This window comes from Pipistrellus kuhlii, unplaced genomic scaffold (assembly GCF_014108245.1).
Source record: "Pipistrellus kuhlii isolate mPipKuh1 unplaced genomic scaffold, mPipKuh1.p scaffold_m20_p_25, whole genome shotgun sequence".
Lineage (NCBI taxonomy): Eukaryota > Metazoa > Chordata > Mammalia > Chiroptera > Vespertilionidae > Pipistrellus > Pipistrellus kuhlii.
The window spans coordinates 4,952,088-4,979,296 of record NW_023425524.1 but is presented as its reverse complement, the minus strand read 5'-3'; the positions used below and the strand labels follow the sequence as shown (position 1 = coordinate 4,979,296).

General features: G+C 41.2%; 1 protein-coding gene across 1 annotated transcript in view; it reads right to left on the bottom strand.

The window, feature by feature from the left end:
- USH2A (usherin) overlaps nt 1-27,209 on the bottom strand; it is a 397,013-nt gene that overhangs the window by 139,271 nt on the left and 230,533 nt on the right. Inside the window, exons 37-38 of the mRNA XM_036453544.2 lie at nt 18,493-18,672; nt 335-485 (exon numbers count right to left, since the gene is read on the bottom strand). Of these exons, the coding sequence (XP_036309437.1) occupies nt 335-485; nt 18,493-18,672 (331 nt within the window). The remainder of the gene's footprint in view (nt 1-334; nt 486-18,492; nt 18,673-27,209) is intronic.

Genomic DNA, 27,209 nt, shown 5'->3' with positions numbered 1-27,209 from the left:
TCAGGGCACATGTCCGGGTTGCAGGCTTAATCCCCAATGAAGGGCATGCAGGAGGCAGCCGATCGATGATGCTTCTCTCTCTTCAGTGTTTCTATCTCTCTATCCCTCTCCCTTCCTCTCTCTCTCATAATCAATTAAAAAGAAAAACCAAACCTGGTCTTTATTTGTTACAAGTAAGAATGGACCTATTGCTCTCACACATGAAATCCATACAAGAATATTAACCAATGTTGCCCCAGCCAACTTCATTTAACAAATGGATACCAAGATGAAGTTATGGCTACACCGCGCCCCCAGGTGCCTGCTGGGAAGATGGAGAGGGCAGGAAGCTCACTCTAGCAACGAAGGGGCAGAGGGGCCCGGCCTCATCTGGAGCTGGTAGCGGGCTGAGCCGGGGGCGTTGTTCCGAGCTGGTGTGGACCAGGCAACCTGAAGACTGGTCGGAGCGGGGGCCGCAAGCCTGGGGGGCAGCACGCCATCTGGAGCTGTGGGGACACACGGATGAATTAGAGCAGAGAAAACCTCGGCGAACATATGCCGGCCGCCCCGAAATGCCCCGCATCCTGGAAAAAATTGCTCCTCGGGATCCACAGCTGTGTTAACCATGGCCCATTTAGCTTAACATCTTCGTCCCTGGGCCCCTGTATGTCCCTATTGTTCATGTTGGCACCGTTACATTGGGGTTTCACTCCTAGGAGCCAGCCCCCCAGGCGCACGGCCTGGCAGACGAAGGCGCAATCCATCCCCACCTGCATGGACTTCTGTTTGTCTGATGGAAAGCACGGAGGGGATCGAGCGAAGTACATGCTGAGGCCCCTTTGCAATGTAACTTTTGCTCAATCACCAAGCAATCGACCAGGGAAGGAGCCCACGGTTTTATTTCTCCCGTGTCGCCTGTTTGCCGCTTTAATCACAGTGCTCATGAACACATGGCCTGTCATTTTCTTTTTGAGGGAGGTTTATTGTAATTGTGTTTTCCTCCAACGATAAATACACGGGATTGGCTGCAATGAGCAGTCTCTAGCTTTCATTCTCACCTACGGAAATGTGAACGTGAGACTTATTCACCGCCCCTTCTCACCGTGACTCCGTCCTTATTCCCAAATGCTGCGAGCTGGGGCTCACGTGATGCTTTTCCCAGGCCAGTGGGATCTCTGGCAAATCTTTCCTGAATTCAGTGTGCCTGTCTGATACAATCTCTCAGGGAAATCCATTCATACAGTGCTTTCCAACTCGGCAGAACCTGCCTATGAACTGAGAGGTTAATGAATGACCAGAGATGAGAAGGGAAGAATTAGATTACGTGTCCCATCAATTCGTTGTCGGGGTTTCGAGTTCATCAATGATTTGCTAATTTATTCAATAACCGTGTATTGAGCCGCTCCTCTGTATGAAGCAGTGATCTCTGGTGTGGAGGGGGAACGGCACTGGGTGAAGGAGATGTGGCCCCTGACCCACGGGGTGTCTCTGGGAAGGGAGGCAGCCAGCAATACGCACACAGATGTGCGAGATCACACCTCACCGTGACATGTGCCTGGAGAAGAGCAGAGCAGAGCAAGGGGTGGGAGAGTGAAGAAAAGTGTGTGATTTTCCTCATTTGATAACAATTTGGGTTGTACAGGAAGGCCACAGGAGGAGCTTGTCATTGGGTAATATTTATGCAGAGACCTCAATGACAAACAGGATGGTGGTCGGGAGAGTAAAAACCATAACAAAAATCAGCTCTGGCAAATTATCAACATGAAACATTGGAGTAATAAACACGTCCACCAAAAGAATCTCTTCAAGTGTTAAAAACTACATCACCATGCTATCAGAAAAGAACAGAGAAATGTCCAAAAGCAAACCCCATCATAACAACAACAAAAACAATGATAATGATACCATTATCTTGAGTTCTCTTCTGAGTGACAACAACAACAACAAAAAATGCACTCCATTAAATCGATCACACTCTGGTTACATAACATTGCAAAATATTTCCAAACAGAGAGATCATCTGAAGTTATTTACGTAGAACTCTTCATTCTTCTTCATCCTGCGTGCTTTCGGTAACTCTGAATCCTGGAGACCTTTCTTTCCCCTTTGGTTAACCCCTTTTACCCAGACCTATTCCTCAGAGGCCCCTTAGCCCCGAAGCAATAACTGGGAGCCGGCCATAATTCCATCCCCGGTTCCGGAGCAGAAGAGCCGAGTATCTATCAGCGTGATATATGGCCTCCAAGATGCTATGTTGCTCAAAACACTTCTCTCCAGTTTAATATGACCCTCCCGGGGCAAGCACTCCACAGACAACCTCCTGAATCAACACATCTCGCCCAGTAAATACTAATTCTACACGGCGACGGGGAAAAACAGCCACCCCGGCCTATAAATTCAAAGGAAGGGGGTTCTTCATGAAATTTCAAATTTAACTTTTTTTTTTTTGGAAGGCAAAATGAATACAAAGCATTAAGTAATAAATTAAATCACAGATTGGACTAGTATAGCTGGCATAATTTTTTTTTGGGGGGTGGTATAATCTTTTGAATGCATGATTTTATTAAACTTGTCAATGTAGGATTTCATTAAACTTTTTAAAAAAATATATTTTATTGATATTTTACAGAGAGGAAGGGGGAGAGAGAGCACTAGAAACATTGATGAGAGAGAATCATCGATCAACTGCCTCTTACACACCCTACTGGGGATGTGCCTGCAACCAATGTACACGACCTTGCCCGGAATCAAACCTGGGATCTTTCAGACCGCAGACTGATGCTCTACCACTGAGCCAAACTGGCTTCGGCAGATTTCATTACACTTTTAGATAAATGTATACTTGTGGATTCTTCCCTATCTAAACAATGGCAATAAAACCACAACCCAACCCCCCAAAACAAACAAACAAACAAACAAACAAACAAACAAACAGAAGGCCCCAAACCTTTGCTCCATACAGATATACAGAACTCTGGGGAGTACTCTAAGAAGCAAACAAAAACAAAAAAACAAACAAACAAAAAACGCAGACTTTTTATGTAACCAGTGACTTACTAAGGTTGTGGTGGCTGGAAGAGTACAGTTTTGGGGACAGAATAAATTCAGAGGGATTCTCATAGCACCGAGTTAGCACTGCAGTGCATGTTTTGTGTGTATGTGTGTGCATTTCAAGCCACTGGAATAAAATATTGCCTTAAGACACCAAAGAAGCCCATAATAGTTTGTATTCAATGTGAACCTATAATAAAAGACACCGAATGTCATTCTGCACAAGGCTCTTTGCTGTGGGTGGAAAAAGTCAGGGCAGACAGAAAAGGGATAGGCCCATCTATTTGCTATTTAATAGAGATAAGACATGACTCAAATAACTGTAACACCAAATGCATACACAGCATAAAAAAGTTGAGTGCTGCCCAGCTGGTGTGGCTCAGTGGTTGAGTGTCAACCCATGAACCAGGAGGTCGAGGTTCGATTCCCGGTAGGGGCACATGCCCGGGTTGCAGGCTCGATCCCAAATGTGGGGTGTGCAGGAGTCAGCCAGTCAATGATTCTCTCTCATCATTGATGTTTTTTCTTTCTTTTCCCCTTCTCTCTGAAATCTACCTACCTACCTACCTACCTACCTATCTACACACACACACACACACTGAATGCTACAAGGGTTTCAGGAATCAGAATTCAGATGTGCATGGACTGTGGACCCCGCCTTTCAGAGGAGCAGCTTTGCAGAGGCCCTGCCACAAGGTCACAGCTCATCTGGGGCAATCAGGTCCTCTGCCTGATTTAGGGCCTGGGACACCTGTCCACCTGCGTGTGCTCATTTCTGAGCAGCCCTGAAGCTTCCTGCTGGCTTCACTTGGAATCTGACCCCAGCGCAGCCCTCACTACTCGCGCCTCAGAGATGGCTGGCTGGCATCCTCGCGCAGGTCTCCCTGCTCACATCACACGGGAGAAGCCATGACCTCCTATCTGTACCCATTCTGCCCGGATGGCCTGGCACATGCTCAACTCCTCCAGATCACACACTTCCCTCTCGTTTTCTGAAATAGCGACATATGAGCGAGGATTTTAAATTCCAGTTTCCAAAATGGAACATTAGAGTTCAGACACACATATTGAGTCATTGAGTCATAAACAAATTGAAAACAGAAGGCCGGGCTCCATTTCCAGTCACTAAACCATATGTCATTAAAAAAGAAATTAATTATGAGGACTATGCAGATGTGCTAACAAATGGACAGTCAACCTTGAGCACAAGGATGTACAAATAGAGCAGCATTAAATCGTGACAAGTAGGCTAAAGCAGATTTCGTGTTCACAAAACAATCTCTCCCCAGAACTAATCCTTGGTACCTGTATGCCATGGGCCCGGTTCCTTCACATGAATATTCCCAATTCTCAGGATCACACTACAGAATTGCAATGTCAAGTCTCTGTAATATAGATAACGGACCTGAGGTTTAGAGAGGTGATGTGTTTTATCTCAAATCACAAAACTGAGGTGCCGGCAGAGTGGGGATTTAAACTGGGATTGTTGAAATTCAGAGACAGTGCTTCTAGTTCTATACCAGAACAGCATGCTACAGGAGGTGATGTATAATAAAAAATAAAAAATAAACATGAAACATATTAAATAAATATAAAAGCACTGAAACCATGAAATAAATTAGTTGTAGTAAAGGCTGCATTTATTTTCTGTCCAAGACATATTCCTAAATAGTACTTTCCTGCTCTTTTTTCTTCATCAAAGTAGGGTTGCTGTTCCTTATAGACTAAGAATATTCACTTAACAAAGAGGCTTCTGCTGGACACAGCATGATATTGTTTTCGGTATTATAAATAATACTAAGGGTGCCGAGTAACCTAATCAATTTACTTATACTCCCATTGGTAAGGTATGAATGATCCATTTCAAAGTATCCCCATCAAAATGAGCCTTTTTCTACATGCACTTATGTAGCTATATACATATAATAGTAATAATGTAAATATGTCATTAGAAATATTACTATATAATTATGTTATATAACATAATATGACAAGTATATATAATCTAAATACATAAAATATAATAAGGCAGCCATTAAGATCTACACTCTGTTAACAAATTAAAAGTATCCTATATAATAAAAGCCTAATATGCTTAGTGTCTGGTTGGCCGTTCAACCAATCAAAGTGTAATATGTTAATGATATGTTAAGGCCGCTCAACCACTATGATGTGCACTGACCACTCCAGGGGGTACATGCTCCAACCGGTAGGTTAGCTTACTGCTGGGGTCCAGATGATCAGGACTGAGCAAGAAGGGCCAGACATGCCCTGAAGCTCTCCCATAGTCCCTCCCTGGCTAGCCAACCTCTTGCATCCCTCCCCGGCCCTGATTGTGTACTGGTTGTGTCCCTCTGCCTGGCCTGGGATCCCTTGGGGGATGTCAGAGAGCTGGTTTCAGCCTGATCCTGCAGACCAGGCCAAGGGACCTCATCAGTGCAAGAATTCGTGCACTGGGCCTCTAGTTTCTAATAAAAGGGCTTGAGAGTGATGATGGAGGAGATAGAGGCAATAGGCACTATGGACTCAAGCTAAAGAAAAGATGAGATTTCCTCAAGATTGTCACCACCTAGTAGAGGGGCACTTAAGACAAAATTTTGCTTAGGAAGGGAGTATGTGCTTAAAATGGAAATTTTGTTAAAAATTTTTTGTCACTCAATTCAGTGACAAAATAAAATGTTATTGAACAAAACCTGTATCTTGGGTCTTGAGTCCACATTTCTGCAGAAAACCCAAATGTCACCAACGTCTGACTGGTGTGCGGCTACACCAATCGAAACTGGTGCAGATAGCTGTCAAACATCCTCTGCAACCCACTGGCAGATCTCACCTGGCTCTAGTCATTGTTCTTCATGGGATGAAAACTGGTCCCCTGTTCACTAAGGAAGCCCTAATTAGGACAGAAAAGCGGCTGGGGTATCCCCAATTACGGTGTATAATAGGAGGACTATCGCAGGAGATGCAGGGGGTGGGCCAGGGCACAGGAATTGAGAGAAGCCATGGAATACTAATGGCTCTTGACCACTTGGAGAAAGGAAAGATCCCATGCACATTAGCATCCACGTGACCGAGGCAACATCCCCCCACCTCCACCTGTCTTGGTGGTTTCGGATGAAAGAGTTGCTTACAATTGCTCTGCAGGACAGTTTTCAGGCACTTTGTTCAGCTGGAAACATCAGACAGACTGACGTCGCCCCCTGTTAATTTCCAGACACCCCGGAGCCGCAGAATGTGCAGGTCCTGGTGCTCGGAGAACAATGGGAATTTTGAATTTCATCAGGTGCATTCGTTGTTTAACTAGAACACGGAACTGTCACTTTGTCAGACTAATTAGAGGCTCTGAGGTTGGTGGTCAGAATGCCTGGAAGAATTTTTTTTTTTTTTTTTTTTTTTTTTTTGGGTTAAGCCTCAAAGCACCAATCAAATTCCATTCTTTGTCCTTACAGATTTCCTCGATTTAGACACTCCATTTAAGCTTTAGCTCTTGACATTTGAATTCCTCTTAGTATTCCTAAGAGAATTTCTTATTATTCCTATTATTTTGAATACTATCACATTCATCCAAATGAGTTTCTAGGCAGTGCAGATTAAATTCCTTTTTCCTTTAGAATCTGATTTCTCCAGGCCTTTGTGGAAGAATGTATCTTCAATTGGAGAAATAATTTAAAAAATACACAACCAAAATATTAGTGGATTAAGCCTACGCCGTTTTCAGTTAAAATATTGTTCCTCCACTTCATTTAAAATAATTCTCTGAAGAATACCACCTTTGTAAAATTAAAAATAGATATGCGTGGCAAGGTTAATACATGATTTTAACAATGAGTAAATTTAGGCTAGGTCAAAGCCACTTTCTTTAGGGAGAGTACACTATTCCTTCATGGAATGTGTCTAACAAGAAAAATAGTTTTTGGTTTTTTTTTAAGTAGGTAAGAAGATAAACTACTGTACTTGAGAATTGGACTCTTTCTTTTTTTATAATATATATATATTTATTGTTTTTTTATAGAGAGGAAGAGAGAGGGACAGAGAGTTAGAAACGTCTATGAGAGAGAAACATCGATCAGCTGCCTCCTGCACACTCCTCACCGGGCATGTGCCCGCAGCCAAGGTACATGCCCTTGACCGGAATCAAACCTGGGACCCTTCAGTCCGCAGGCCAATGTTCTATCCACTGAGCCAAACCGGTCTCGGCTGGACTCTTTCTTATGATGCCACTGCACTTACTATTCTGGAATAGAATCAAGAGCCAAGCAGTCAAGTGATCTTTGAACAACTGATGAAACTTCAGGGGGACTGGTTATAAAAGTCACCTTAGCAGCTTGACTGGATCTAATCTCCAAGTTGATTCATTACTCAACTAATAAAAAAAAGATGGAGGCTTAAAACACTCAGATTACATAGGGGCATCCCTTACCTCAACAGGCCATTAATTTCACATTCTCTATTAGAGAGAATAAAATAGTAGTCATCAGCACGATTGACGATGCTGTCTGCCTGCTAAGAACTGATTTCAGCTCAGGAGGAGTAGAGTTAGAATCAGAATTTGAAAATTAACAACAACAACAAAAAATGATGCTCATTTGACCACAATAATGATGAAAAAACTATGCAATTAAGTTTATGTGAAGAAAATCTGTAATTGGAATATTCCTTTATAGTAATTTTGCCTCACAGTTATGATCTGGAGTACAGCATCGGTATCAGAAAGTATGCAAGATTAATACCAAGGAATTTTGTTAGTTTTAGGTTTATGGACCCAGGGGAATTCACAAGTAGGAAACAAATGTGTTAATATTAATAACCCTTCTTCAATTTATATGCAGGGCAAATCAGAATGCCTATGTTTGAAAAAATAGCATGGTAATCAAAACATAGCTTTGCTTGGGTTATCCCTAATTTCTAAGAATCTTCCATTGATTTCAGAAATGATTATTGGTATGTTGGATAGAATCTTCCTTCACCTTAAAAGTTTTACTCAAATGCTCTCAATACTTGAGGAATCAGTAGCTGTTAAAAGTGGGGAGATAATTTGTTGCTACCCAATCCTCTAACATACAATGGAAGGATATAATTTGGAATGTAGTACACAATTATTACGTATCCAGCAATGCATTCTATTCTTTGCACGCATGTATCATGCTTAATTCTCTGTGTCAACCTTATGAGAAAGTTCCTCTTTCTTGCCCCCACCCCCAAATGAGGCAAAATGTGATTGTATAACTTCACAATTTGTTCAAGGTCACAGAGCTAATAGGAGGAGAAATTAAACTCCTCCTCTTAAGCCATGTGAAATCGATCTGATTTTAGAAAAATCACCAGAATTTCACTGGCTTATGTGTGAGCCTGACTGTGCATGTATGTGTAGGAGTAACAGATAAACAGAAGGCATAGAGAATAGGGCACATACATGCATATCATTTTTATCCATGCATAACATTTTCCCCCCCTCAAGTAACTTCTAATCTCATATTTTGTCAGGAAGAATTTGAAAATATTATTTTTTTTTTTTTCCTAAGAAAGGGAGGATTGACAAAAAAAGGTAGAAGTTAACTTCAGATTATCATGAAGGTTTCACTGCTCAGAAAGCCTGGCTGTGTGAGAAAGATCCAGGTCTAATCCTTTCTGAGAAAAATATCTCAATATATTTAAATCTTACCATCTTCCATGTGGCCAGTTTCCACTCACTTGTTCTGTGAAAAGACTGTGTTTGGCCTTGCCACCGTCAGGCACAGTAACAGCCATTCCTCTGTTTTATTAAAACCTATTTCTTTCTCTCTCTCTCTCTCTCTCTCTCTCTCTCTCTCTCTCTCTCTCTCTCTCTCTCTCTCTAATCCCAAACTCCAATTTACTTGTTGTTCCCTTAGGTACAAAGTACACAGTTCATAATTCATTTGATATGAAATGTCAGTTTAGATTCTTGCCTGTCTTTGATAAATGAGAAAAAACATGTACATTTCAATTTCCTCGATGCCGGAGCGGCCGGGAACAACCCCCTGTGGTGCTTCTCAAAGACGTTGGTGTTAAATTAAACATCAAGCTTCCGAAACGAGACGGGCAGGGGTGTCCAGGGCGGAGAGTACAAACACGGGAGATGGGGAGACGGCGGATGCGTCGCCCACCAGGCGAGCGAGGGTGCCCAAACAGCAGCTGTGATCCCCAATTAGTGCTCACTTATAATTTAACACACCGCCCCAGCCTGCTGTTTCCTTACGTCTAGCTTTAGAGGAGGAAGTTAGAATCCTGGAGGAGAGTAAAGGATTCAGATGCTTGGGGGTCGGGTTAAGTTTCGGCCTAAGTTATGATGGTAGAGGTGTACACTGTGCTCAGTACCTGTCATGCTTATCATTCTTTAAATCAGTGTTTCCCAAACTTTTGACATATGTGTACCCCTTCTATAATTTTCGTAACGCTGAGTACCCCTCGTCCTCATGAGAACGTAGAATTAGGCGCAGCTAAGCACAGTGATGTAATATCCCCACCAAACGCCGGTGCAACGCGTACCCGCACCAAACTCTTCCCGTACCCCTGGGGGTACGTGTACCACACTTTGGGAAACACTCCTCCAGCTTCTATTTCCGTATCAGCCCAACCTCAGGACACAGCATCCCTTATCCCTCACCAATCCCAGTGAAGATGGTGATGTGATGATGGAATCCCTTTCCAGACGGGGGGTCATGCAATCACAGGTGACAACGAAGGGCGATGTCTCAGGTGACGGTCAAGTTAAAATTCAGAGAGTCTGAAAGATGCCCTGTAGAATTTACACTCGGAATGCCTGCTTCTTGCATCCAATGGAGCACAGCTCCCTAGGTCATTGGGGACAAGTTTGGGACTACCTGATGGTTCAAGCCAACAGGATTGTACTCTCAGGATTGTATTCTGACCCCAACTGTAGTGTTGGGCAATGTCTTCTGATCCTCCTGATGAGTGACACAGAGACATCTGTGTCGCCTTCGCTAAGAGAGGATAGAGTGGTCAGTGGACCATGTTGCAAATAAAAGTTGCACATGCGCAGTGGCTCCCGAAGCCTGTCACCAGGGTGGAATGTGGTTTCTGCCACTGCCTGCTGCACCGGGCCCTGCTCTCTGTTTCAGTAGATTGAGGATGAAACTCCAGAGTAATTTTACACACACACACACACACACACACACACACACACACTTGCGCAATCTATTGTTCTTCATTAAGTGTCCTAGGTCTTTAGAACATGTAGACTCTGGGTGATCTATGTCTCCTTAGAGAGGTATCAGAATTTCCTCCAAGTTCCCAATGAAAAGAGATTAAAAAAAAAATAGGGACTTTTAGTACCCAAGATGTATTAAGAATTTACCTCCCTTTCATAAAACTTTATACAGGCAGGGAAATGCTCACAGAAATGTCTGCAAGTCAGGCGTCGAGTCTGTGTAGGATAATGAAGGGCAAAGAAAAGAATAAGATTTTATTATTTTTTTAAATAACGCAAAAAATTTCTTTAGGGCACCAGAAGAATTCAAATAAAACTTCAAGTTGCTTTCAAACTGCAGAGCCCAGTCAGTTAGACTTTTTTTTAACCTTAAAGTTATAGATATACCTTTATTCCAAGATTAAAAAAAAAAAAAAAAAAAAGACAAAGAAAGGAGGACTTTTCTTATTCTCTTTAAAAATAGGATTTTTAAATATCAATGGAATGTAAAGGAGTAATACTCTGCAACCCTCTCCCCTGATAAAGTAGAAATAATGTGATTTTGGAAAAAAAAAATTGGGGAGGTCCCCACTTCCTGCCCCAGGCTCCACTAGAGATGGTGGTTAACTATGTGTGTGTGTGGGGAGGAGGGGCTGAAGGAGGGGGCTGTATTTCTATAGAAGCCACAGCAGAGGATGCAAATGTGGAAGCTAAGAGCCGTTTGCTGGAGGGTTGTTGCATTCCTGGTAAGCACACTTCAAAGTTCCCTCCGTTTCTAAGAAGTCACTTCCTCTCTAAAGTGTGTTTTCCCCTGCCCCTATAAGCAGGAAGTTCATTGTCAAGACACTGCACATATTATAAAATAGAAATTTATCTCTGTCTTTGGCTTAGGTCGTATAATTTTACACACACACACACACACACACACACGCACACGCACACACACAAAAACACACAGCAGGGTAAGTTGTCAATTCTAAAAAAAGTAAAAGGAAGATTTTTCACAGAAGGCTCTGAGCGCATGTTTAAGACAGTTATAAACAATTGGGTTCTATTCGTAGAACATACTTGGGGAGAAAAAGCATTACGCTAAATGGTCTGGTGTGTGTTTTCAAAAGTGCATTAAGTTATTAAGGATTGAAAAGAGTTTACTCATTGAATTCATCTGCCTTCCTCCTTCAAACGGGCTGATCATTCCAGGGGGAGAATCACACATTTGGGAGCCATTCACAGAAGTAACACATTATGCACAACTCCCCTAAAGATGCACGGGAACTGGATATGATATGAATTGTGGAGCGTTTAATACACTAAAGGCGAAGGCAAACCATCTGTTTATTTGCTAGAATGTTTCAAGGAATCCTGTTCCTCACAGTCCTGCGTCCTAATTGTGGCTTTTACATTCCACAAGGCAGCTCTGCTCACCTTCCCCTCGACTCTCTGAGTGAGGGACACCATCTCAGCCTATTGCGTGCCTCTTTCAATGTCTAACCTACAGCTTATTTTATTGTCATTTCCATCCCTCTGTATTCTTTTCATTTTTAAGATACCCTGCAGCCACCAGAAAAATCTGTGCATGGGCGATGCAACTTGTATCTTACAAATAAACTGAAGTGGCTTCCCAGCAGCTGACAAGCAGAAAGCACGTTGACAGGAGGTATAGTTCTCTGGTTTTGAGAACTCTTAATTTCATTAAAAAAAATAAAAAAAAAAATAGCATCCTGACATTTTAAAAGCATGGAAATAATATATAACTCTCAGTGACTGAAGAAAGTATGTAATAAAATGGGGTTTGCATTTGTAATTCTCATGTCTTTTTGTTTTCATCTTTAGGTTTGTCTATCCCTGCTTTTTGAACTTCTAAGTGCTCCCAACTCTCTTTGGGATCCTGATGTGAAATGATCCTGTTCTCCCACTGGTTGGTCCATGATCTACTGCGGTTCCCTCCTCCGTACTTGGGCCCGATTGAGTAGATCATTGGTCACTAGTGACTGGACTTGATTTCAACTTCCTTTCCCCTCCCAGAGGTCACAGAGATGAGATCAAATGTCTAACATTCTCATCATCTGGTTGGTCCTACTGAGACCAGCCAGGCTAGCTCTCATCACTTAGAAAATTCCAAGAAGCTCAGATTCTGAAACAGGAATGAGGATCATACCTAAATTTCTTAGTATAAATCACAAAAGGCCAAAAAAGAGTTTTGGAACAAAAATAGAACAAAGAAAACAGTGATAGCCATATGTTGACCGAGATATCTCAGCACATCACACATATTCTACTATTTCATCCTGGATCGCTAGGAATTTCATCAAACCGATTTTATGGAGGAACAAACTGAGGCTCAAGTACATTTGTAGGTTTGCCATAATCACTCAGCCAGTGAGGAAAAGCAGGAGGACCAAACTTGGTTTGTAGCATCCCCAAGTCTACACTGTTACAATGTGCCTAAGAACTAATTCCAAATGCACTCCACTCCTCTTAAATTCTTGAGGAATCACCAGACTGCTTTCCATAGTGGTTGTACCAGTCCACCATATGACCTAGCAACCCCTCTCCTGAGCATAGGCCCCCAAAACTCGAAATCATGTATTTGCAAAGATATATGCACTCCTATGTTCACTGTAGCATTATTCACAGAGGCCAAGACATGGAAACAACCAAAGTGTCCCTTGACAGAGAATTGGATGAAGATGTGGTACATCTACGCAATGGAACGCTGCTCAGCCATAAGAAAGGATGAAATGGCACCATCGGCAACAACATGGATGAGCCTTGAGAACATTATGTGAAGTGAAATAAGTCAGATAGAAAAAGCAAAGAAACATATGATTTCACTCATATGTGGGATATAAAACTGAAACTCATGAACATAAACAGCAGAGTGGTGGTCGCCCGAAGGATGGGGGTTTAGGGGGTTGGAGGTTAGTGGGTACACGATGCAACATACAGATCTTACAACATAGAAACCCACACCTGAAACCTATATGTTCATGTTGACCAATGTCACCCCAATAACAAATAAAATAAAAATAAAGACAACAAATGAACTTTACTACTTTTCATGGGTGTTTTAGCTGACAAGGGGGGGTCAAGGAGAGATGGACTAAAGCATATTCCAAGACAAACCACTCACAACCTCTTGCCTTCTCCTGTTTTGTAGTTTCTAATAACATGTGCTTGTAAAAGAGACTCATTCCCCAAACTTAGTACTTTCATAAAGTTTACAGATTTTGGTAATTCTCATCCATTTGAAGCTATAAACGAAAAATTACTAGCTGTCACAGAAAACTGGATGAAGTTCCTCAAGGAAGGTAGCTCTGAGCTGCTGTCTATTGCTACAGAGCAGGTCAGAAAAAGACACCTAGGGTCCAAGTATTCCTTTTAGAAAAACAGAAAACTTTCATAAAAAATCTATTTCCTGCTCATCAGTATGGAATTTGTCACTAATCATTTTAAACTATGCCCTTTCATGCTGCTTCTGTCTCTCTTAGCTCTCTGAGTAGCTCTTTGATGTAACAAAGACAGTTTCAGACAACATTTCAGTTCATCTGGAAAAAAAAAGGTTTAAGTCTGGAGGCAGCATGCGGTGTATTTAAAATTTATACACTCGCTAATGCCTTTGCTCTGAACTTGAAGATCCTGCAGAACTTGGAAGCTTCCTTGCCTTCCTCCCCTAAGCTTGTTTGCTCTCTACCTTTGCTTATTGTCATGCAGCGGGGACTTTAACGGGTGGCTCCACCGTTTAACTGCATGCGGAGTCATGGCTGACCCTTTCTGATCAATCCCCAATCCATACAGGTTTGACTGATAAAAGAGCCAATTAGATTTAAGCAAATTAAGGGACATCACCAATGTCAACCACTTATTAAGCCGAATGCTGAATTCCATGCATGCAAAAACACTAATGCACCAAGAGCCCCCATTAAGAGTTGAAATCCTAACCCCATTAGTAACTTCGGACCTTGAGGGGACAAAGGTCACAGGAAAGTTTCATATTTATGGATTAACATTTGGATTCCGTTTTTTATTTTTTTAATTCTTTTCCTAGAACTCTTGAACTCTCACCACAATGCTATGCAAGAGCTCCATTTCAGTATATTCTTCATTTTTAAGAGGATCTTAGTGCTAACTAGGAACATTAGATTATTACAAACAACCTAAAAATATAGTTATGGTAGAAATACAAAAACCTGAATACACAGACATGGGGAAGGCCATGGTATGTAACTGGAAAGAAAACATCCCTCCAGCTTCCCAAAACATATTTCAAATGAATTTTTTAAAATAAATATTTTTTAAAATAAATATTTGTGATGTGCCAATATATATGTGTGATAAGCTACTGGTTTCATGATTTCACTTGCCTTCATTCCCATCTTCAAAATAACCCATGATTATCAGACTGTTTAATCACATTTCTCTTCTTTTATGGGGGGTGTCAAAGGAAAACAGGAAGATCTGATAGAATCAAGTAGGCTGTGAAATTAGATATTACTGAACTTTTAGTTTGTTTAGTTTTTTAACTCTGGCTTTATTGAGGTACCACTGGTATATAAGAAATAGTACATTAATTATATTTGTTCTCATTAGAAAAATACAGAAAGCTAATATCAAATATGTATCATAACCCACAACTGGCCGATGATATACAAGCATAAAATGTTTCCTACCATGTCCCTTTCTCTTTCCTTTTCTAAATTTCTACACAAACCAAAGTCTGCTCATCCTGTCTCATCCTATGCTAGTATTAAGGGAAGTAGCCACTATAGGGAAGGCTTCATAGCGTGAGGAGTTGATGCAATTTGAGAGTCTTCTTAGCTTTCATACCCTGCCCTCCTGACAGCCTGGTCCCCTAGCATCTGATGGCTATGCCTTCCTACACTGGACTACAGCATGCTGAGCTGGCCCTGTTTTCCATAGCTTGATAAATAAAAGGTCGCTCAGGGACACCATGAGGCCTGAGCAGGCCTGAACAATGACCCTCTTCCATCTAAATCTGGTAATTAAGCTCTCGCAACTGATTTATTCATTCATTCTCTCTCCAACTGTTCATCATACACCTAACCATGTGTCAGGGTTGGTTTAGGTGCTGAAGATAAAAATGCAGATAAGAAACGGTCCCTGTCACGTAGGATCTTGGGACCTGTGCCTGGCCAGGCAGGTACCTCAATGAAAGGTGAGTCTACTGCGGGACACAGCTTGCCCCATCTCTGCCTCGCTTAGGGAAAGATGACTTTCTGATGGACCCATTTCTAAGGTGACAACTACACAAATGAGTAGGATTTGGCCAGATCCAGGGAGTAAAGGAGGTTTTCCAGGCTCTGTTTGATTAGCAACCCTTTGATAAAGAACAAAAAATTAGCATTTTTGTTTTACCCAAACCTTCTATTATGCTTTAAACTACACCGAGAAGACAGCATGGCTAAGAGTATAATCATTACAAATCTTGCATAATCCAACACAGCAAGACGGTAGGAATTCAACATCACGATAAAAGAGATCTAATACTGAAATCAAGTAAATGGTGATAACGATAACAACCCAAATATAATGAAAAGCAAATAGCATAGAGAGCCTTCTCTGCCCAGAATTTGGCTCGCTTCTGTACATTTCGGTTCATTTATTATTCATTTCGGTTTGAAACACAGTTCACTGGACAAAGGCATGGAAGATTTCTTTAATAACTCTCAGCACTAATTTAATTCTACTTAAACACACATATTCTCGTGAATGCCACATGCTTTTCAGCATGATTTTATGTGTAAATCAGGATAATATGTTTTCAGGTCATTAAGTAAAAGGAAGCATGAACTAAAACCTATTTAATCAATGAGGTATCACCTTTAAACTGCCACAAGGTCATAAAAAAGATAATTTCAAAGCTATAAGTTCCCTAATTGTAATCAACAACAATCTAATAATGGGGAAAAAGAAGTACAGTCTAATGGCTGCCATAAAGTTGAGTGAATCCCTGCCTGCCTTTGAAGATAGTTCGCTTCCTCTTTGGCTGAAGGACCATCTCTCAGACTCTGGATTTCTGAGACAAAGTGGAGTGTGGACCTATACAGCATCCTGATAATGATGTAGGCAGGCGTGCCCAGAACAGGGGCAAAGCTAAGCCCAGTAACTCAGTTCTGTTCCACCATAAACAATATTTTAGTTTCTTCTGATCACAGAATATTAGCCCTTTTACTAGCCCAGACAGATATATTCACACCATGTGTATTGACTCAGCAACAGGAGCTTGCTATGTCTAACTGAATTCTCTGTATATTTATGAGCATATGTGTGTGTGTGTGTGTGTGTGTGTGTGCGCATACAGGGTATCCCAAGAAAATGTACACACAATTTTAACCCACTATTAATTCCAATGAATTAAATATGAAACGAAAGAAAGAACAATTGAGCTATCATCTTTTAAAGCCTGCACGCATTTTTCTGGGATATCCTATATATACACATATACTTGTGCATAAATATTACAGGATATTAGACCACACATAAACAATTGATCAAATTAGCCCTGTTTTGTGAACGCAGTGTAAACTGATGTAAATTATAAACTAAGTCTGTAAATGCTATAAAATGAAGATATAACATTAAATATTCCATATATCCTGTTAAGAGGACATTACTATGTAACTTTAAAAAAAAATCTCTGTTAAAGCACTAATCACTCTTTAATACCTCACTGTGATTAAAGGATATCATACACTAAGGTATAGAATCATCACAACTTCCTATCCTTCCCAGCACATGGGGTTAGATCTCAAAGAGGAAGCTATAAATACTCAAGGTTTCTTTCTTTGGTCTCACTTCTTCAATAAGCACCTATCGAACTCCAATTCCAGTTTTTATTATGGGTTCATGGAGTCCATCAGCCTCCAAAGTTTCTTTCAAGCATCCTTTTCCTACACAACGTGGCTTCTGCCATTTAGAGTTCCAAGTACTTCAGGAAACCTTCATGCACCCATCACACATGTCATAAAAGGTAGACAGCAATGACCTGTTTTTATGATACAGCAGGTAATGTATCTTCCCTACAGGGCTGCCATAGGAGTTATAGGAATCCCTTATTTTCCTCTGGTGAGGAGACCTTTCTGGCTTTCATACACCTTGTGAGGGTTGCTCTCAGCCCTACAGATTTTCATTAACAAGACAATGACATTGGCCCTCGGTCCAGAACACAGTGGTTCCCGGAGCTGGACTATGAGACAGACTGGGGTGTCTTGAGGCCCTTGTCCTTCTGTATTTACAGAAAACACACATTCCTGAACACACAACTCAGAATCGTGCTCTTACTATTCTGAGACATACTTTCTATTCAAAGGCTATACCTGTCAAGTATAAGAATGATTTTTCTTCTAAATATAGAGCCCTCAAAATAATTAAAATAGCTTGCCCAATGTGGCTTAGTAGTTGAGCTGATACCAACCTATGAACCAGAAAGTCACACTGTTCTATTCCAGGTCAAGGCACATGACCTGGTTGTGTGCAGGTGGCAGCCAATCAACGATTCTCTCTTATCATTGATGTTTCTACATCTTTCCCCCTCTCTCTTAATCTATGAAATTATATATCTATATATACAGATATGTAGCTATAGAGATATAGATATATAGATATAGAGATATAGATATAGATATATATAGATATAGATATTAAAACAATTAATTAAAATATGGTAGAATCAACTGCACATTAAATTAATTATTCTGAATAAGTTAGGCCCTTTTTAAAAAATATCCAGATGACGTCACATTTCATACCCGCAAGTGACCATACTTAACTCTCATCATTAAGACATGACATTTAAAGGTGTTTTCCCAGTGGTGTGAGTATAGTTTTCCTATCCTAGAATTTACACACTGTCCCATTTTTGCCAAATAGAAAAGCTTTAGAAACACATCTAAATTAGTTCTCCAAAAAAACCAGGGACAAGAACTAGTTATGTTAAAAAAATTAAAGCTCCAATGAAAAATATGAATTTTGAATCTAAATAAAGTCTCAAACAACAACAAAAAATTCCCAATCGTTTAAACATGTATAGAGCGAGAAATATGTGTGTGTGGTATTGATAACACACACACACACAAACACACATGGTATGAGATGAAAGCAGTCTCAACAATAAAATAATATCAATATCAGGGTCTCAATAAAACAAAACCACCAACACAAACCAATCAGCAACACCAGTGAGCCCCTAGCTTTAAAAGAAAGTGAAATTTAACATCAGACAAGGGGATCAATGGAGACACACACACCCAGACAGCCAAGGCTGTTCACAGTCTTACCCCCAGGGGGCATCACCATCGCTGTAGGTTCACTGGTCAGGTTGCCCCTGGTGTTGGAAGCATCCACTTCTACTGTGTAATTAGTAAAAGGAACCAGCCCGTCCACAGGCACCCACAGATTGGAATCTTCACCACGGTGCACTAGGCGTGTGTCATTCAGAAGTGTGTAGTTATTGGCGGCTGAATAAAAAGGAAACGTATTAAAATGAGTACATATCTAAGGATTCTCTCTTGCTATTATTTCAATGTTTTCTGAGGTTCCTAAATATCCAATTCTAAACAGAACTATACTCTCACCACCATAAGAGGCATCCCATGTGCCTTCATTCATTTTCCTGGTCTTTAAACAGAATGTTAGCAAAGATAACAGTATGTTCTCTAATTCATTCATCACAGGGATTAAAGTAAAGGGGCTGGCATTCTCAGAGAGTGTAAAGCCACGTCACAAGTAGTGTGCATAAAAGTAAAAATCCTGCACTGACATCTAAATTGACCACTTGATGAATCATTTATAACTTATTTCAGGGTTTCTCAAATACTCGAATGTTCTGTGATGTGCAGACTGGGAGAAAATCACTCATTTTCTCCCAAAGAGAACAGTTCTGGATGTGAACAATGCAGTCAAACGTACGCAAGAAATGGTATTTGTCAATAATGGGGCCAATATCTGCTCATTCTCCTTGGCAAGTTGGTCGACGGCTTTCCATCCAATGCCTGTTTGAATCAGAACCGGTCGGAACATCCTGAGAAGCAGCTGGGGAAGGGAAGTCAGCCGTGTCCACTTTGATCTGGGGATCCATTTCTCAGCTCCCCGAGAGCCAGGCGGGGCTGCCTGGATGCATCAGAGAATCACTCCCGATGCATCCTCAGCGGGTCCCACCACCACCCTTTCTTCCAAAGCTTAGGCAGGCCCATCCTCAGTTCTCAGCGTGTCTGGGATGTAGGCATGTCCTGCTGTCTGACTGTCCATGCAGCTGGGTGACGCTCAAGGTTGAGAAGAGGAAGAACTCAGACTTAAAACTGCATTGTAACATTTATTTCACTCTCAATGTTGCGTGCTTTCCTGAGAAGTTTAGTGGAGGCCAATTTTTCCAAAGATTAATTTTAGTAAAATTTAGTTATAATTACTCTTAAACTCACAACACACACAACAAAGGACCATTAAGAACAGTGATGTTTACTACAAATAACCTTCCTTCTTTGCCAATTATGTAGAAGCCTTTTCTGCTACAGCCAAAACTACTGCCGTTGTCACACGCCTGGGTATAAAATGTCAAAAAGGCCAGCTTATCCCATAAGATCCACGCAGAACCCCCATCGCCTCTGAGGGAGTAGAATTGTGTACATCTTTCAAAGGATTGAAAATTTCAAACCAATAATGAAAATCCTGAAATTAAGTCAAGATAATTTTATAAATTTTGAGCTAGGTGGAAATGAAAAATTAATGAATTAATAGCCGTGCTTATATAATTGACGAGTTCCCCCAGTCCCTTGCATTTTGTTGAGTTTTGAGGTGAATTTCTAGCTGTAAAACAAACACCACTGCCAGCTTTGGAAATGGCAGAGCAGGGGAAAATATATTAAGTACCATTTTATTCTAAGTTTCACAGATAACATTAATACGTGGTAATTATACAATTAGTTGTAACATTAAGTTCTAGTTACAGAACAATGATTACTCGGTAATTATAAGAAGTATGTAATTACTCAATAATTATGAGAAGTATGCAATTACATAAACCATTTCGTTCAGCTCAGAAAAGAACTTGTGCATCTCCCGGAGCCACACAGCTGAGCGAGTGCAACATGCAGCTCAACTCACAGATCTGGAGCCATGGACCAAATTTCCACCGTCCTGGAAGCTCACATCTCCAGCTCCACAACCAAAACAGAGTATCACGCTAAGTGAAATAGGCCAGACAAAGAGAGACAAGTGTCACATGATCTCACTCATATGTGCAATCTAATGAACAAAGTAAACTGACCAACCAGAGACACAGAAACATGCAACAGACTGAAGTATTTTAGAGGGAAGGGGGGGGAAGGGAGGAGAGATCAGCCAAAGAACTTGTATGCATAGATGGACAAAGACAATAGGGCAGTGAAGGCCTGGGGTGGGGAGGGAGTGGCATGGAGAGGACCATGGGGCGGGGGGAGAGGAGGGAGGGAGAGGAGAAGGACATTTGTAATACTTTCAACAATAAAGATAAATTAACACTATTGAGACATTTTAAAATAAACTTATGAACCCACATTATAGAACCTAGAGACTAAAAGAAACAAACAAACAAACAAACAAACCAGGATCCACAATTTTGGCTTTTCTCTGCCCTTCCTTCCTTTGAACTTGACAATTGTGGGCCCCTAGGTACTGGGGAAAATTCTTACAACTGAAGTCCTCTAATCCTCGCTCCAGAGAGGGTGTGCTTTGCCACTTTTCACTGCAACTACTGAGTCTTCAGTGAGCTGGAAAATGCAGTCTTTTTGGTTCAGCCTCATGAATCAGGCTGGAAACGCTGAAGCGATAAGCATTTCCTATCGCAGGTGAGCCTTCCTGTCTGTGGGCCTCAGCTGACCCTATTTGTGAGTATAAGTGGATGGTGTGGGCCTCTTTAGCTTCTGTGTTCTTGGTCCACAGCTCTGGATCACCCCGCCCCCCAGACCTGGACTTCCTCTTTTCTAACCTCTTTTCTAAAAATATATATATATATTTTATTGATTTCAGAGAGGGAGGGAGAGAGAGAGAGGTAGAAACATTGGTGACAGAGGATAACTGATTGGCTATCTTCTGCAACACCCCCCCCCCTCCCCCGGGGATTGAGCCTCCAACCTGGGCAGGTGCCTCACTAGGAAATGAACTGTAACCTCCCTTTTATGGTTTGACGCTCAACCACTGAGCCTTGCCAATGCCTGGCAAACTCGTGCAAAAGTTTTAAATAAAGTAGAAAGTGTTTCGGGGAATCCACATTCTAAAGATTTTTCTAAAAGGTTAATTCATGCATTCCTACTTTTCTATTTTACAGTGAATAAACAAGCATGTAATGAAGAAACAACAAAAAATAAATCTTCTGTCCTACGGATTTCACTCACAAGGAACCTTCCCTTAACTTCAAACATGGAAGTCATGCCAAAACCGGTTTGGCTCAGTGGATAGAACGTTGGCCTGTGGACTGAAAGGTCCCGGGTTCGATTCTGGTCAAGGGCATGTACCTTGGTTGCAGGCACATCCCCAGTAGGGGGTGTGCAAGAGGCAGCTGATCGATGATTCTCTTTCATCGATGTTTCTAACTCTCTATCCCTCTCTCTTCCTCTCTGTAAAAAATCAATAAAATATATTAAAAAAAAAATCAGTAAGTCATACTAAAATGTTAATACCAATGTCCACTTTGAAGACTGAAAACCTTACAGTTAGCATTCTCAATGATTGAACAGTAGGGCATATACTATTATTTTTTAGGCAAAAGTCAGCACAAGTAGGTATTTTCCCACATATCAGTCAGGGATGCGTAAGTGATGTGTATCCAGGGATCATTTTGTTGAGCTCTTCAGACTGAAATGTATAAGTGGGCTTGCTTTCCCATTCTTGTTCTAATCATTGTCACAAGAATTTTAATGCACCATATATTCCATAATTTTTTCCCTCCGTGCTGCACCACTCTGACCTTTTCAATATTCTGTAATTTGACTGGCTGGCCATTTCCGTTCTCTCCCTTTTTACAGCCTTATTAACTCGTGGGAAAGAGGTGACACGAACAACCAATCAGAGTAGGTAATACTGCAAAGGTCAGCTCCGTCTTGTACGGTATCATCACCCACGGAAGGCTGTGCGCCAGGCATTAACATCCTGATATCTTATTCATGTGACAAAGATTGTAACAAGAACAGAAAATGGCACAACACGGATCCGTGCGCCTGACAGAGACGGTAATGAGAAATGACAGCGAACAAACCAAACTGATTCTTGTTACCGTGTGAAGATTTTCCATGTCAGACCGGGGCCTGCTTTACGTTAGCCTTTTTCTGAATCCAATTACACCTGCAGGTAGAGAAGGCACGGGCTGATTCCCCCACTTCTCGCCGTACAAAGGAAGAGCTGGGTTTTTCCTGTTCTGAGGTCTCAATGTTCACCGTGTTCAGCTCTACCTCCCTGTCCCAAAGTCCTGCCAATACCGAAATCAAACAACATCAAATGGCAACAGGGGCCTTTAATGTGGAGCGAAGGATCCTAGATCCTCTTAGATAGCACATTAATATTTAAGTTACTTTTATTTATTCTTTCTAAGGGTATCATTTCAAATTACATTACCCAACAGGCAGGCGTGTCCTCCAAACTCCATTACCCTCACAGATCTCTTTGGCAGAGCTGTAAAAGGTGTTGGGTGTTTGTTTAAGTTAATACACAGTTAAAGGGACCTATTGCTGGCCTTCAGTTTTAGCCAATGAAGAAAATATTTGCAGACAGATACCTGCGTCGCTGTCTCCCCCACATGCCTTTTGAAAGAGGCAGAAGTAACCTGTGAACCACTGAGGACGCGGAGAAAGACAGTGATCTATTAAGGCATCCTATTTCTCGCCATTATGACAATTACTCTAATGTGGTTGCTAATTAGTTGTCATCTAGTAAAAGCTGCAGTTTTTTGACTCCTCTATAAAGTGGACACTCTGCTAGAGTGACAACTGTGGTTCACGGGATACTAGTAAATACGTGGAATATTCCATCGTCTTAACAAGAGATGCTTCAGAAACACTGGCCCCAAGCCTCTGCTATGCAGGAGCAGGGTCAGCTGTAAGATCTGGGGAGCTTACGGCTTTGTTCTGATTTTGTTTTTCATGTGTGCTCCCCAACCTCCTGTGTGTGGCACAATTATCCTTTTTAAAATGTTAAGGATCGCTGAAACCAGTTTGGCTCAGTGGATAGAGTGTCGGCCTGTGGACTGAAAGGTCCTGGGTTCGATTCCAGTCAAGCGCATGTACCTTGGTTGCGGGCACATCCCCAATAGTGGGTGTGCAAGAGGCAGCTGATCGATGATTCTCTCCCATTGATGTTTCTAACTCTCTATCCCTCTCTCTTCCTCTCTATAAAAAATCAATAAAATATATGTTTTAAAAAATGTTAAGAATCATTTTTACAAGTCCTTTAGAGCATGTTTATTTCCACCAACTTTGTCCCATGCACCACAGTCAGATGGATTTTTCTAAATAAATCTCACTTTATTCACATCAGAACAATAATTACATGTGCAAAGAGTGAATTCAGAGATTCATTATGACGGGTAAGTTAGGGGAGTATTGTCCATTTTCATGCTATATGATGACGTCAGATTTGCTTTGACTTTTACATATGTTTCTGCCTATTTAGTCAAAGGGTTATTTTTTTTTTCCAAGTGAACAAACAACTGCCGTTATCTCAGTCAGTGAAGAGCTATTTGGGTAAATATGCCCCCACTGTATGTGGTCTCTAGCTTCCAAACTGCACATTGGACATGAACATGACTAACAGAAGACGCTGCTTCCTGTGAGGACTGGTTAAGTCTTACTGAACCTACGGAATGTGCTGAGCCCTTGGCATTGCTGTGATCAAAGGCATAACTCACCAACCACAACAGATCTCAGAGCAGAGTCGCCTGTTCTTAATGAAATGCACATCACTTTCACTTGACTCTCTAAAGACAGGTCTTCCATTAAAGGAGAACAACCACGTGGGGACCCAATATTTGGGTGACAATTACCCCATGTTTTGCTGGTGACTCTACCTGTGTCCTTTTTTTAAATATATTTTATTGATTTTTTTACAGAGAGGAAGAGAGAGGGATAGAGCTAGAAACATCGATGAGAGAGAATCATTGATCAGTAGCGTCTTGCACACCCCATACAGGGGATGTGCCCGCAACCAAGGTACATGCCCTTAACCGGAATCGAACCTGGGACCTTTCAGTCCGCAGGCCGACACTCTATCCACTGAGCCAAACCGGTTTCGTCTCTACCTGTGTTCTTATACTAGTTACCTAGACCTGTGTAATGGTATTAACACTAACTTAGCAGCTCCAAACAACATGTATTTCTTATCTCATAGTCTCTGTGGGACAGAAGTCTGAGCCTGGCTGAATTGCTCAGGGTCTCAAGGGCTGCAACCAAGTGTGTCCTGGGAGGGACTAGGGTCAACTGGGGAAGGGTCCCCCCAGCAGCTCAGAGTCCTTGGCAGGATTCAGTCCCAAGAAACCACTCATGAATGGAGAAAGGGCTGAAATAATCTTCACCATTTGTTAACATGGGTTATTTAAAGGTAGTGGGGTTTTAGTAAATATTTTTCTATAGGATGTGAATTTTTAAGTTAGCATGCACCATTTTAAAAGATCAAAAGAATCTTGATAAGATTGAGATATCCAAAGAAAATACGTACATTGTATTGAAATTTATGAATAAGTTATAGCAAAGCCAGGAATCCATTAAATACAGTCCACAGGCCCAATCTGGCCTGTCCTTGTAAATAAAGTTTTATTGGAACACAGACACACTTTCAGGGTTTGCCATGCTACCTAGCACAACTGAGAAGTTATGGCACAGACCATATTGCCTGCCAAGTCTAAAATGCTTACGATGTGACTTTATACAAAAAGTTTGCCAACCTTTGAATTAAACAGTTACACTGACTACCTCTTAAAAATGATCTGGTTGCCTCAAATAAAGAGCCATTTCCAATTTCTGGATTGATTTTCTTGAGTAAACTCTTTTTAAAGAGTGGGACAGGGTACATAGAAAGAACACTTTATTGAAGCTACAATACTTTACCTTGCTGCCTTGTATTGTCATTAATGCTTAGAATGTCTCTCATTATACAGCGGTCATAAGTGCAAATTACTGAGAAGGAAAGACAGGAAGAGAACAGGCTAAAGGTAGTCCCTTATTTATCCCAAAAGCCCAGGAAGTCTGCAAATGGAAGTCCATGCAGTTAGCTTCTGTTCTCTAGGCTCAGTAAGATAAACAAATTAAGGACTCTTTGGGTGAAAGAAAGATGTTTCAACTGTTTCAGCTGCTTTTGAAGGACATTTTTAGACTTCCAGAGGTAATCTGCCAAAAACACAACCCACCCCTTCCTGCAGACCTTGGTGAAAATATTGGCAGTCAGAAGCATACACCTTAGAATCTATTGCCTTAGAATCTATTTTAAGAAACAGAAATCTACTTTAATATTGCCTCAGAATCTATTTGAAGGAAATAACCAGATAGGTGTACTAAATCCTGCCTATTCTAAATATAAGCAACATGAATTACAAGCAAGGTTTAATTGTGCCTATGGAAACATTCGACTTGAGAACCAAGAACAGGTGGCTAGAGTCAGAGGCAAGAGAATGATAAAGCGGTACCAGGAGTCCCCAAATAAGCATTCAGTATATAAAGGATCATAAGATACACATTTGTATGTAAAGCAAAGAGGGTCTGATATATAAATGTTGCCCTCTTGAGCAACAACTTCATCAATTTTATGCTCTAATTCAAACTTGAACTGTGTTCTCCTTCAAATCCCCCAGATGGTACCTTTGCAGTCTGCATAATCTCTCTATATAAAAGCCTAAGCAACTGTTATGACTAGTCAACCAGATGACTGGTCACAGGAGCTCCCCCTGGTGGTCAGTGCACTCCCACAGCCTATCTCCCATGGGCAGCCAACCTCCCGCTGTCCCTTCACCCTGCTGGCTGGCCCTGATCACCCAATAGGGACTAGGTGACACAGCTCTAATAAGCCCAGATTGCACACCAGGCCAAGGGACACTGCCCATGCACAAATTAATGCACTGGGCCTCTAGTTATAGAAATAAAAGAGTCAGCTTGAATCCCTTCAAAGGCATTTCATCCACCTTAACTGTGTTCTTATTGTTAACCTAGACCAGTTAGTACCGTTCACTATGAAATAAACATGTGAAAACAGAAAACATCTCAGCCAGGAGAAATAGTCAACCACTTACCTAATATATTAAGTTTCCAGCTTATAGTTTTACAAATTAAAAAAAAGTATAAGTTATTTTAAAACTTATTTCATCTTAAGAAAAATACTGAGGAATATGAATTGTTTAATTAACAATGTTATAGCTACATATCTACATCTTTAACTTTTAATTTTTGCTCATTCTTTAGGCTTCCATTGCCAGGATGCCAAGGAAGATTATCTGCTTTTCTGCACATGCTCATAACTCACAGATGACAATAAGAATACTCAGTTCTTCGGGCAATGATCATAAAGAAAACTGGCCAAGAAGCAGACCTGGGGAATCTCCAATCCATAATCAAATATCTAGATTGATTGTGTCACTTACACTTGCATTGATTTCCATTGGAGTGGCTCACCCAAGGGAATAATAAAAATGTGGAATAAAACTGATTTATGAGAACAAAATAAATCCTTTCGTGAGCACTAATGAATTGGTGCCATTTAACCCTTTCAATCACAGAGGGGGAAAAACTATTTATTTTTTTAAGAATGCTGAGCTGGCCAAAAGAAGTCATATCAGAAATGCCAATAGTGCCAGGTGCCATTACACCACGTCGTGATGCTGGGGAAGAAACATGGCTCTGAATTTGATGGAAGGTGCCATTTGACATGTGACATACGTCCAGCCTTCCTGGGCCAACTCCCATGTGTCATCAGACATGATGGACCTGCAGGTCCTGAGTGGTATGGAATCACTCAATAAATGTTTATTGCGCTTATTTACATGATT